Source organism: Bombina bombina, chromosome 1 (assembly GCF_027579735.1).
Source record: "Bombina bombina isolate aBomBom1 chromosome 1, aBomBom1.pri, whole genome shotgun sequence".
Lineage (NCBI taxonomy): Eukaryota > Metazoa > Chordata > Amphibia > Anura > Bombinatoridae > Bombina > Bombina bombina.
Genome location: NC_069499.1, coordinates 86,140,889 through 86,154,833, shown reverse-complemented (window position 1 = coordinate 86,154,833; position 13,945 = coordinate 86,140,889). Strand labels below are relative to the sequence as shown.

At 41.1% G+C, this 13,945-nt stretch overlaps 1 protein-coding gene across 2 annotated transcripts in view; it reads right to left on the bottom strand.

Moving 5' to 3' along the window:
• The window catches only part of ATG2B (autophagy related 2B), a 516,631-nt gene that overhangs the window by 279,372 nt on the left and 223,314 nt on the right, over window positions 1–13,945 (bottom strand). For both annotated transcript variants that reach the window (XM_053697497.1, XM_053697498.1), the window contains exon 22: window positions 5,671–5,873. In XM_053697497.1, the coding sequence (XP_053553472.1) occupies window positions 5,671–5,873 (203 nt within the window). The remainder of the gene's footprint in view (window positions 1–5,670; window positions 5,874–13,945) is intronic.

Genomic DNA, 13,945 nt, shown 5'->3' with positions numbered 1-13,945 from the left:
TGAAGAGGCCGCATGTGAAAACGAGCAAAGGGGATTGCATCCGATGCCGCAGTCATAAGACCTAGAATTTCCATGCATAAGGCTACCGAAGGGAAAGATTGTGACTGAAGGTTTCGACAAGCTGATATCAACTTTAGACGTCTCATGTCTATCAAAGATAGAGTCATGGATACTGAATCTATCTGAAAACCTAAAAAGGTTACCTAAGTCTGAGGAATCAATGAACTTTTTGGTAAATTGATCCTCCAACCATGATGTTGAAGAAACAACACAAGTCGATTCGAATGAGATTCTGCAAAATGTGAAGACTGAGCAAGTACCAAGATATCGTCCAAATAAGGAATACCACAATACCCTGTTCTCTGATTACAGACAGAAGGGCACAGAGAACCTTCGTAAAAAAATCTTGGAGCTGTAGCTAGGCCAAACGGCAGAGCCACAAACTGGTAATGCTTGTCTAGGAAAGAGAATCTCAGAAACTGATAGTGATCTGGATGAATCGGAATATGCAGATATGCATCCTGTAAATCTATAGTAGACATATAATGCCCTTGTTGAACAAAAGGCAGGATAGTCCTTACAGTTACCATTTTGAATGTTGGTATCCTTACATAACGATTCAATATTTTTAGATCCAGAACTGGTTTGAAGGAATTTTCCTTCTTTGGTACAATGAAGAGATTTGAATAAAACCCCAGTCCCTGTTCCAGAACTGGAACTGGCAAAATTACTCCAGTCAACTCTAGATCTGAAACACATTTCAGAAATGCTTGAGCCTTCGCTGGGTTTACTGGGACACGGGAAAGAAAAAAATCTCTTTGCAGGAGGCCTTATCTTGAAGCAATTCTGTACCCTTCTGAAACAATGTTCTGAAACCAAAGATTGTGAACGGAATTGATCCAAATTTCTTAGAAAAAAACATAATCTGCCCCCTACCAGCTGAGCTGGAATGAGGGCCGCACCTTCATGTGGACTTAGGAGCTGGCTTTGATTTTCTAAAAGTCTTGGATTTATTCCAGACTGGAGATGGTTTCCAAACTGATACCGCTCCTGAGGATGAAGGATCAGGTTTTTGTTCCTTGTTGTGACAAAAGGAACGAAAAACGATTATTACCCTGGAAAGAAAGGGAAAGCAGAGTAGACTTAGAAGACATAACAGCATTCCAAGTCTTAAGCTATAAAGCTCTTCTAGCTAAAATAGCTAGAGACATATACCTGACATCAACTCTAATGATATCAAAGATGGCATTACAAATAAAATTATTAGCATGTTGAAGAATAAAAATGCTATGAGAATTATGATCTGTTACTTGTTGCGCTAAAGCTTCTAACCAAAAGATGAAGCTGCAGCAACATCCGCTAAAGATATAGCAGGTCTAAGAAGATTACCTGAACACAAGTAAGCTTTTCTTAGAAAGGATTCAATTTTCCTATCTAAAGGATCCTTAAGGAAGTACCATCTGCCGTAGGAATAGTAGTACGCTTAACAAGAGTAGAGACAGCCCCATCAACTTTAGGGATTTTGTCCCAAAACTCTAATCTGTCAGATGGCACAGGATATAATTGCTTAAAACGTTTAGAAGGAGTAAATGAATTACCCAAATTATTCCATTCCCTGGAAATTACTTCAGAAATAGCACTAGGGACAGGAAAAACTTCTGGAATAACTACAGGAGATTTAAAAACCTTATCTAAACGTTTAGATTTATTATCAAGAGGACCAGAATCCTCAATTTCTAATGCAATTAGGACTTCTTTAAATAAAGAACGAATAAATTTCATTTTAAATAAATGTGAAGATTTATCAGCATCAACCTCTGAGACAGAATCCTCTGAACCAGAAGAACCATTATCAGAATCAGAATGATGATGTTCATTTAAAAATTCATTCGAAAAATGAGAAGTTTTAAAAGACTTTTTACATTTACTAGAAGGAGGAATAACAGACATAGGGCTCCATGTATTAAGAGGCGGGCGGACAGCTTCTTAACTCGCGAAGCTGTCCGCCCGCCTCCGCTACACACGGGCAGCGGATCTATTGATCCGCTTGCCCGTATGTATCATTACACACTCAGCGGAGTGTGTAATGCCCGCCCCTTCAGTCTCGCGACCAATCGCGCGACTGAAGGGGCTGTCAATCACCGAGAGCGAGCGAGCTCTCGGTGATTTTGCTTCGCCACCTAAGAGGTGGCGTAGGGTGTAGGAAGCAGCGGTCTAATGACCGCTGCTTCTTACATTGCGGGAAGCAGGCTCGCATATGCGAACCTGCCCCGCAAAGGCTCCGGAGCAGCTTACGCTGCTTCGTACATGGAGCCCATAGCCTTCTTAATGGATTTAGAAACAAAATCTCTTATGTTATCAGGAACACTCTGAGTATTAGATGTTGACAGAACAGCAACAGGTAATGTAACAGTACTAAAGGAAATATTATCTGCATTAACAGTTTGTCATGACAAAACAGTACAAACAACAGCTGGAGGAACAGATACCATAAGTTTACAGTAGATACACTTAGCTTTGGTAGCTCCAGCCCCAGGTAGCGATTTTCCAGAAGTATCTTCTGACTCAGTTTCAACGTGGGACATCTTGCAATATGCAATAGAAAAAACAACATATAAAGCAAAATTGATCAAATTCCTTAAATGACAGTTTCAGGAATGGAAAAAAAAAATGCCAGTGAACAAGCTTCTAGCAACCAGAAGCAATAAAAAATGAGACTTAAATAATGTGGAGACAATAGCGACGCCCATATTTTTTTAGCGCCAAAAATGACGCCCACATTATTTGGCGCCTAAATGCTTTTGGCGCCAAAAATGACGCCACATCCGGAACGCCGACACTTTTAGCGCAAAAGAACGTCAAAAATGACGCAACTTCCGGTGACACGTATGACGCCGGAAACAGAAAAAAAAAATTTGCGCCAAAAAAGTCTGCGCCAAGAATGACGCAATAAAATGAAGCATTTTCAGCCCCCGCGAGCCTAACAGCCCACAGGGAAAAAGTCAAATTTTTAAGGTAAGAAAAAAATTGATTGATTCATATGCAATGTCCCAAATATGAAACTGACTGTCTGAAATAAGGAATGTTGAACATCCTGAGTCAAGGCAAATAAATGTTTGAATACATATATTTAAAACTTTTATAAAAAAGTGCCCAACCATAGCTTAGAGTGTCACAGAAAATAAGATTTACTTACCCCAGGACACTCATCTACATGTTGTAGAAAGCCAAACCAGTACTGAAACGAAAATCAGCAGAGGTAATGGTATATAAATAAGAGTATATCGTCGATCTGAAAAGGGAGGTAAGAGATGAATCTCTACGACCGATAACAGAGAACCTATGAAATAGACCCTGTAGAAGGAGATCATTGAATTCAAATAGGCAATACTCTCCTCACATCCCTCTGACATTCACTGCACGCTGAGAGGAAAACCGGGCTCCAACCTGCTGCGGAGCGCATATCAACGTAGAATCTAGCACAAACTTACTTCACCACCTCCATAGGAGGCAAAGTTTGTAAAACTGATTTGTGGGTGTGGTGAGGGGTGTATTTATAGGCATTTTGAGGTTTGGGAAACTTTGCCCCTCCTGGTAGGAATGTATATCCCATACGTCACTAGCTCATGGACTCTTGCTAATTACATGAAAGAAACTTGTTTTTAGCAGATCCCTCTATTTTGCGCAAGTACATTTAATCGCTCCAATGGTGGAGTGGAGCGTTCCAATAGAGGACACACTATAGGAGTACACAGTGAGTGGAGTCGTGGCGGTGCTCTGACAAAATGCTGACGGACATTTGACCAACAGGATTCTGTCCGATGTACATTTGGCCGACGGACAGAATGCCGAAGCATGTTCCGAGTTCGACTGAGGGCAGATATGCTCCAGAGTGCTCTGTTCTAATCAGAGCCTCGGGCTCCGCAACCACCTCTGGGAACCTAACCATGGGTCCCAACCCGTACGTCTTGTAATCCTCTGTCTGTGAAATTATATATCGAATCTATTTATATATCTATCAATTGAATCTATCTAATTTATCTATCTATCTATCTATTGCATCTATCTAATCTATCTATCAAATCTATCTATCTATCTACTGTACCTATCTCATGGCCGGACTGTTATCTAACAGTCACTTGTGTGTCGGACTATTATCCGTAGGCCAAATGTCCATCTGCCAAATGGGACCAGTGGTGATTACACATTTATTACCACAGAGATGCACCATACGGAGACAAGGGGCCAGCCCCCGGGTGAGCGGTAGTGAGTCTGGAACCCGAGTACAAGCCTGGGAGTGCACAAGGGAGTAAGGTTAGATGCTGTGGATGATGTAAGACCCTGCTCCATGAAGGTGAGAGTTTTTATATTGCTTATTATGTCTTTACGTATCAGAGTCACTGTCAAGCATAATATATGCTGCTGCCCCCTTGTCGGGAATATGACTAATTTTGGAGTGAACTGTAAACAAGATGGCGACTATGAGTTTCTATGCACAACCCTTTAAAATAATTTTAACTTTTTTAAAAACTGTAATTAGGAACCTGCTGCCTTTCTGCTTTGTATCTTTCTAAGAGACCTTTAAACAAGATCGCACCTTCGTAAATAGTTTTTATAGGGGATATGCCTCCATGCATGCTAAGTCCAAACTAGTTCATTAATGAATTCACGGTCACAAACGCTCATTCAAGTTCAGTAATGTAGGCACTCCATTTATTGAATCGATACCATGTATGTTAATGAACTTCTAGAATGTCTCCAGTGGCCATTATCAGTGTGGTTAACATATGAGCAAGCAGATTGTTTGGAAATAGCCGCAAAATAGTGTTAAAGAGGTCTAAAAAGCCTGTCTGCGGAGCTGTCAAGTACCTTTGAGGTGCTGAATTTGAAAAACTGTTTTAAAGTGACCCAAAAGCATATTGTGATCGATGCGAAAATAGGACTATTATTAAAGAGACATTAAACACTTTGAGATTGTAATATACGATAAATCATATTTACTTTTATATATATATATATATATATATATATATATATATATATATATATACTGTATATGTATATGCTTTCACTGTTTATTTTGTCCCCTTTTCTTGTAATTCCATTCTGAAATTGTGAGCTTTTTAGTTCCTGTTAGAAATGGAACTGCAGAACACTGTTATATTCCACACAGCCATTGGCTGCACACGCTAGTGACCCATTTATAACTGTCCCTAATTGGCCACAGCAGAGAAGGTAACCTAAGTTACAATATGGCAGCTCCAATTGTTTTATAGACACTAAAACTTTACACTTATTTTGTAAATATTTAAACAACTAATGAAAGTTTTAAAAAAAATACATCAACATGCTAATCTCAGATTATTTTTTTGTTTGAATGCATCATTCTATCTAGCATGTATGTAGTGTTTAATGTCCCTTTAAGGATCTGAAAAGCTGTTGGCAAGTGTGAAAATCGGCCAAAATCTCGCTATTGTGATTGCGCAAAAACTAAAAGTTTTCAGACCGAAAACCCCCCGAAACTCTGCTCCCAATAAATTGTGATTGAGGCCTTAGTTATTTAAACGTAAATACCTATGTTATTCTACCTCTGGATAATTCAGTAACTAGTTCATATAAAGTTGAAATTATTTGAAAATGCAGAATACACACACACAAAAAAAAAAATACCTTAGTGTTATTATCAGATTTGTCCGACTGGATTTTAACGGCCACTGTCAGCATGCAGAGACTCTCTACTCCAACGCCATTGGTAGCTGGGCGCGTAGATACACCATCTCCTTCTGAGAAATAAATAGTGGGCTCTAACCAATGGGGGGGAGTCATGCTGGGAAGTCGAACATCAGTTGGCAGGACAACACCATCCAGTATACCTGTGAAATAGCAAACAATAAATCACTTATTTGGCATGAAAGGGACATTATACACTAGATTTGTCTTGGCATAAATGTTTTGTAGATGATCCATGTATAAAGCCCATACAGTTTTTTTTTTTTTTTTTAAATGGATAGTTTTGCTTATTTTTAAATAACATTGCTCTGATTTTCAGACTCCTAACCAAATCCCAAAGTTTTAGGAGTAAACCGACGTATACCTACTCCAGCTTGCTCCTGTTTGTGTAAAGAGTCTTTTCATATGCAAAGGAAGGGGGAGTGGGTAGTGTCTGCTATTTCACACCTGCAGTGGGTGTTCCAGTAACCTATTAAACAGAGCTAAACTGGAAACTTCTAAGTAAGTTTTTAAACGATTTTATACTAGATATATATATCAGTATCTGTGCACATTATTCTTTATAGTAGTGTCTATTACATGCAGTTATATGAAAATTGGTGTATACTGTCCCTTTAGACACTATTTAATTATTTAAAAGGGACATTGAAAAGAAAATAATTTTCTTTTTTATTTACATATACAATATTACAAGCTAGAGCTGCAACAACTAATCGTTATAATCTATAATAATCGATTATGAAAATAGTTGTCAACGAATCTCATAATCGATTAGTTGGTTTGCAATTGGTTGGTCTGTGCACAACACTAACGGTTTCACTCCAATAAGCTCCTGCACATGGTATTGTGTTTTATGGTTATGTCCTTAGCCTAAAGGACGTCTACAGACAATTACTTTTCACTTTTTCAGAACAGTATAAGTTTACAACTACTCCTGGCTCATGTGCAACCCAGAAATAATAGGAGTCATCATTTGGATTGTTATATTAAATCAGGTGATTTGGGACTATGCTTTGCATGATATAGTGCCGAGCTTGTTATTTACACCTAGCTCTAGATTGATGTAACTTGTTATTTGAATTGTTGTGCACTATTATGTGTTTGCACAATTATTAGCACTTTTCTTGCTATTGCTGATTATATGTGCTGTATAGATAAATGTGTAAGGCTTTGTTTTCTGAAAGAGTTAATAACAGAATGTTATAAACAGTTATAGTCTACCTCCTTTCTAGTTCTACATCTTTTCAAACAGTTTGTGGTTTTATTTTGCTTAGTTATAAAAATGTGTTCTGCTGCTTAAAAATTGGACAACCAGTTCTGTAAATGTAAAGTTTTAGTCTGAAGTTTAGATTTGTAACACTCAGTATGTGGATTTTATTTAAAATATAGGAAACAAAAATTGATTATTTTTTTATATAATTAGTCGATTAATCGAAAAAATAATCGGCCGATTAATAGATTATAAAAAACAGAATTTATGCTTACCTGATAAATTACTTTCTCTTGTGGTGTATCCAGTCCACGGATTCATCCTTTACTTGTGGGATATTCTCCTTCCTAACAGGAAGTGGCAAAGAGAGCACACAGCAGAGCTGTCCATATAGCTCCCCCTCTAGCTCCACCCCCCAGTCATTCGACCGGAGGTTAGGAAGAAAAAGGAAAAACCATAGGGTGCAGTGGTGACTGTAGTTTAAACAAAAAAAAATCTACCTGAATTAATAGCCAGGGCGGGCCGTGGACTGGACACAGCACAAGACAAAGTAATTTATCAGGTAAGCATAAATTCTGTTTTCTCTTGTAAGGTGTATGCAGTCCACGGATTCATCCTTTACTTGTGGGAAACCAATACCAAAGCTTTAGGACACGGATGAAGGGAGGGAACAAGACAGGTACCTTAAACGGAAGGCACCACTGCTTGTAAAACCTTTCTCCCAAAAATAGCCTCCGAAGAAGCAAAAGTATCGAATTTGTAAAATTTGGAAAAAGTATGCAGCGAAGACCAAGTCGCTGCCTTACAAATCTGTTCAACAGAAGCCTCATTTTTAAAAGCCCATGTGGAAGCCACTGCTCTGGTAGAATGAGCAGTAATTCTTTCAGGAGGCTGCTGGCCAGCAGTCTCATAGGCCAGACGGATGATGCTTTTTAGCCAAAAGGAAAGAGAGGTAGCAGTCACCTTCTGACCTCTCCTCTTACCAGAATAGATGACAAACAATGAAGTTGTTTGTCTGAAATCCTTAGTTGCTTGTAAATAGAACTTTAAAGCACGAACCACATCAAGATTGTGTAACAGACGTTCCTTCTTCGAAGAAGGATTAGGACACAGAGAAGTAACAACAATTTCCTGATTAATATTCTTATTAGACACATTAGGAAGAAAACCGGGTTTAGTACGCAAAACTACCTTATCTGCGTGGAACACCAAGTAAGGCGAGTCACACTGCAAAGCAGATAACTCTGAAACTCTTCGAGCAGAAGAGATAGCTACCAAAAACAAAACTTTCCAAGATAAAAGTTTAATATCTATGGAATGTAAAAGAACTACATTCAGACTCCATGGCGGAGCCACAGGTCTATAAACAGGCTTGATTCTGACTAAAGCCTGACTAAACGCTTGAACGTCTGGTACCTCTGCCAGACGTTTGTGTAAAAGAATAGACAAAGCAGATATCTGTCCTTTTAAGGAACTAGCTGATAATCCTTTCTTCAATCCTTCTTGGAGAAAGGACAATATCCTGGGAATCCTAATCTTACTCCATGAGTAACCCTTGGATTCGCACCAACAAAGATATTTTCGCCAAATCTTATGGTAGATTTTCCTGGTGACAGGCTTTCTAGCCTGAATCAGGGTATCGATAACCGACGCTTAGATAGAAATAGGCGTTCAATCTCCAAGCAGTCAGACGCAGAGAAATTAGATTTGGATGAAAGGACCTTAAAGTAGAAGGTCCTGCCTCATTGGCAGAGTCCATGGTGGAACGGATGACATGTCCACTAGGTCTGCATACCAAGTCCTGCGTGGCCACGCAGGCGCTATTAGAATCACAGACGCCCTCTCCTGCTTGATTCTAGCAACCAGACGAGGAAGGAGAGGAAACAGTGGAAACACATAGGCCAGATTGAAGGACCAAGGCGCTGATAGAGCATCTATCAACACCGCCTGGGGATCCCAGGACCTGGACCCGTAAAGAGGAAGTTTGGCATTCTGACGGGACGCCATCAGATCCAATTCTGGAGTGCCCCATAGCTGTATCAGCTGGGCAAATACCTCCGGGTGGAGTTCCCACTCCCCCGGGTGAAAAGTCTGACGACTTAGAAAATCCGCTTCCCAGTTGTCTACTCCTAGGATGTGAATTGCTGAGAGGTGGCAAGAGTGATCCTCCACCCACCTGATTATTTTGGTTACTTCCATCATTGCTAGGGGATTCCTTGTTCCCCCTTGATGGTTGATGTAAGCTACAGTCGTGATGTTGTCCGACTGAAATCTGATGAATTTGGCAGCAGCTAGCTGAGGCCATGCCTGAAGAGCGTTGAATATCGCCCTCAGTTCCAAAATGTTTATCGGGAGAAAAGCTTCTTCCCGAGACCATAAGCCCTGAGCTTTCAGGGAGTCCCAGACAGCACCCCAGCCCAACAGACTGGCGTCGGTCGTTACGATGATCCACTCTGGTCTGCGGAAACACATTCCCTGAGACAGGTGATCCTGAGACAACCACCAGAGAAGAGAATCTCTGGTCCCCTGGTCCAACTGTATTTGAGGAGACAAATCTGCATAATCCCCATTCCACTGTTTGAGCATGCATAGTTGCAGTGGTCTGAGGTGTATCCGTGCAAAAGGGACTATGTCCATTGCCGCTACCATTAGTCCGATTGTCTCCATGCACTGAGCTACAGACGGCCCAGGAATGGAATGAAGAGCTCGGCAAGTAGTTAGGAGTTTTAACTTTCTGACCTCCGTCAGAAATATTTTCATTTCTACCGAGTCCATCAGGGTTCCTAGGAAGGGAACTCTTGTGAGGGGGGGAGAGAGAACTCTTTTTGATGTTCATTTTCCACCCGTGAGACCTCAGAAAGGCCACTACGATGTCCGTGTGAGACTTGGCTCTTTGGAAAGTTGACGCCTGAATTAAGATGTCATCTAGATAAGGCGCCACTGCTATGCCCCGCGGTCTTAGCACCGCCAGGAGGGACCCTAGCACCTTTGTGAAAATTCTGGGAGCAGTGGCCAACCCGAAGGGGAGAGCCACAAACTGAAAATGCTTGTCCAGAAAGGCAAACCAGAGAAACTGGTGATGATCTTTGTGGATAGGAATGTGTAGATATGCATCCTTTAGATCCACGGTAGTCATATATTGACCCTCCTGGATCATTGGTAAGATTGTCCGAATGGTCTCCATCTTGAATGATGGGACTCTGAGGAATTTGTTTAGAATTTTGAGATCCAGGATTGGTCTGAAAGTTCCTTCTTTTTTGGGAACCACAAACAGGTTTGAGTAAAACCCCAGCCCTTGTTCCGCAATTGGAACTGGGTGGATCACTCCCATTGTATGTAGGTCTTCTACACAGCGTAAGAAAGCCTCTTTCATTGTCGTGTCTGTAGACAGACGAGAAATATGGAACCTTCCCCTGGGAGGGGAGTCCTTGAATTCTAGAAGATATCCCTGGGATACAATCTCTAAGGCCCAGGGATCGTGTACGTCTCTTGCCCAGGCCTGAGCAAAGAGAGAGAGTCTGCCCCCTACTAGATCCAGTCCCGGATCGGGGGCTACCACTTCATGCTGTCTTGGAGGCAGCTGCAGGCTTCTTGGCCTATTTACCCTTGTTCCAGCCCTGGTAAGGTTTCCAGGCTGCCCTGGGTTGTGAAGTGTTACCCTCTTGCTTTGCAACAGGGGAGGATGAAGCGAGGCCGCTCCTGAAATTTCGAAAGGAACGAAAATTATTTTGTTTGTTCTTTGTCTTAAAGGACTTGTCCTGAGGGAGAGCATGGCCTTTTCCCCCAGTGATTTCTGAGATAATCTCTTTCAATTCAGGCCCGAAAAGGGTCTTTCCTTTGAAAGGGATGTTCAGCAGTTTGGATTTTGACGACACATCGGCCGACCAGGACTTGAGCCATAGCGCCCTGTGCGCCAGAATGGCGAAACCTGAATTCTTTGCCGCTAACTTAGCTAGTTGGAAAGCGGCATCTGTGATAAAAGAATTAGCCAGCTTAGGAGCCTTAATTCTGTCCATAATATCCTCATATGAGGTCTCCGTCGGGAGCGCATCTTCCAGCGCCTCGAACCAGAAAGCAGCTGCAGTAGTTACAGGAACAATGCACGCTATAGGTTGGAGAAGAAAACCTTGATGAATAAAAAATTTCTTAAGTAAACCCTCTAACTTTTTATCCATAGGGTCTTTAAAAGCACAACTGTCCTCAATTGGTATGGTTGTGAGTTTAGCAAGTGAAGAAACAGCCCCCTCCACCTTAGGGACCGTCTGCCACGAGTCCCGCGTGGTGTCAGATATGGGGAACATTTTCTTAAAAACAGGAGGGGGAACAAATGGAATACCTGGTCTATCCCACTCCCTAGTTACTATATCCGCAATCCTCTTAGGGACACATCAGTGTAAACAGGAACTTCTAGGTACTTGTCCATTTTACACAATTTCTCTGGAACCACCAAAGGGTCACAGTCATCCAGAGTAACTAATACCTCCCTGAGTAATAAACGGAGGTGTTCTAGTTTAAATTTAAAAGCCAACGTATCTGAGTCTGTCTGAGGAGCAACCTTTCCCGAATCGGAAATTTCTCCCTCAGACAGCACCTCCCTCGCCCCCGTTTCAGAGCGTTGTGAGTGTATATCGGATACGGGGCTACTAAAGCGTCAGAATGCTCATTATCTGTTCTTAAAACAGAGCTATCACGCTTTGCAGGTAACACGGGCAGCTTAGATAAAAATACTGAGAGGGTATTATCCATAACTGCCGCCAAATCTTGTAAGGTAAAAGAGTTAGATGCGCTAGAGGTGCTAGGCGTCGCTTGAGCGGGCGTAACTGGTTGTGACACTTGGGGAGAGGTCAACGGGCTAACCTCATTACCTTCTGTCTGAGAATCATCTTGGGCCACACTTTTAAGTGCAACAATATGGTCTTTAAAATGTATAGACATATCAGTACACGTGGGACACATTTTGAGGGGGGGTTCCACCATGGCTTCTAAACACATTGAACAAGGATTTTCCTTGGTGACAGACATGTTTAACAGACTAGTAGTAAGACAAACAGGCTTAGAAATCACATTAATCAAGCAAAAACACACTTTGCAAAAAAACGTTTCTGTGCCTTTAAGAGATAAAAAAGGCACACAATTTTCCAAAACAGTGAAAAATGCACCAAACTTTCTGAAATTTTCACAGTATGTACCTAAAGCATTGGTAAGATTGCACAACTAGCAAAAAAATCGATTAACCCCTTAATGCCCAAACCGGATCAATAGTAAACTAACAGACCGGTTAAAACAAATTTAGCACCTTGCCACAGCTCTGCTGTGGCCCTACCTTCCCTTAGGAGTCAGATTTATGGGAAAAAAAGCTTCATATGGGTCCTCAAACTGTAGCAGGAGCCACCATGTGAACACAGCCTGAAGATCTAGTCAATCTAACTGCGCATCTGAGGCGCAAAATTAGGCCCCTCCCACCTTACTCCGGGGCTGTGAGGCCTAAAGAAACACTCCTAGGAGTTATAATATTAGCCATGTGGGTAACAACCCCTGAAAGAAACCCAAAGGGACCTTCTAAGTGTCTCAAAAACGATATTTATAAGTAAAAACCGTTTGCCATAAAAAAGTGTCAACCCATAAAATAGTGTCAACCAGCATAAATTAGCCCTGTCATGTAAGCTTGTAATTCCATACTTAGTCTCTGAATAAAGCTTACCCTTCCCTCATGGGGATCTTATCAGTCTTATCAGATAGCATTATCACAGTCTTGTCTAGAAATAAATGACTAAACATACCTTATTGCAGCCTAATCTGCAAACCGTTCCCCCCAACTGAAGTTTTCTTGTACTCCTCAGTCCTGTGTGGGAACAGCCGTGGATTTTAGTTACAACATGCAAAAATCATCTTCCTCTCTGCAGAAATCTTCATCCCTTTTCTGCTGGAGAGTATATAGTACAAACCGGTACCATTTAAAAATAACAAACTTTTGATTGTAGAACAAAAACTACAAATCTAACACCACATTCACTTTACCCTTCCGAGAGAGACCCTATTGCTTAGAGCCGGCAAAGAGAATGACTGGGGGGTGGAGCTAGAGGGGGAGCTATATGGACAGCTCTGCTGTGTGCTCTCTTTGCCACTTCCTGTTAGGAAGGAGAATATCCCACAAGTAAAGGATGAATCCGTGGACTGGATACACCTTACAAGAGAAATAATCGTTAGTTGCAGCCCTAAGCTACTTATTTTTTAGAGAGCAGATATTTTTATGCTACTTTAAACGGACACCAAACACCTTTTAGTTACAAGACTTCCTACAGAATAACATATAAGCCAAGTCTAACACCCCACCCATCATGTGCCTTATTTGGAAAAGCCAATGCAAAACTTGAGTCTGCAGCTGAGAAGGTTAGTCACAGTATTTATGTTAGTATAAAGTGAATAGTTTTGCCGTTTTTATCTGCCAATTAATGAAACCATGGTTATCTTGAGAAGTCTGCAGTATTAGAAAATCCATAATTTTCAATGCTAAATTACAAGAAAATGGGGCAAAATAAATAATAATAGTTTTACTATGCATAATTTTACATAGAAAAAATCAGTGTTTACTGTCCCTGTATCTTTTGTCATAAAAACATAAATTATGCTTACCTGATCATTTTCTTTTCTTCAGATGGAAAGAATCCACAGCTGCATTCATTACTTCTGGGAATTAAGAACCTGGCCACCAGGAGGAGGCAAAGACACCCCAGCCAAAGGCTTAAATACTCCTCCCACTCCCCTCATCCCCAGTCATTCTGCCGAGGAGGAGGAGGAGGAGAAGTAGAAGAAATATCAGGGTGAAAAAGGTGCCAGAAGAATAAAAATACAGACACCCCACATAAAAAATACGGGTGGGGAGCTGTGGACTCTTTCCATCTGAAGAAAAGAAAATTATCAGGTAAGCATAATTTATGTTTTTCTTCATAAATGGAAAGAGTCCACAGCTGCATTCATTACTTTTGGGAAAACAATACCCAATGC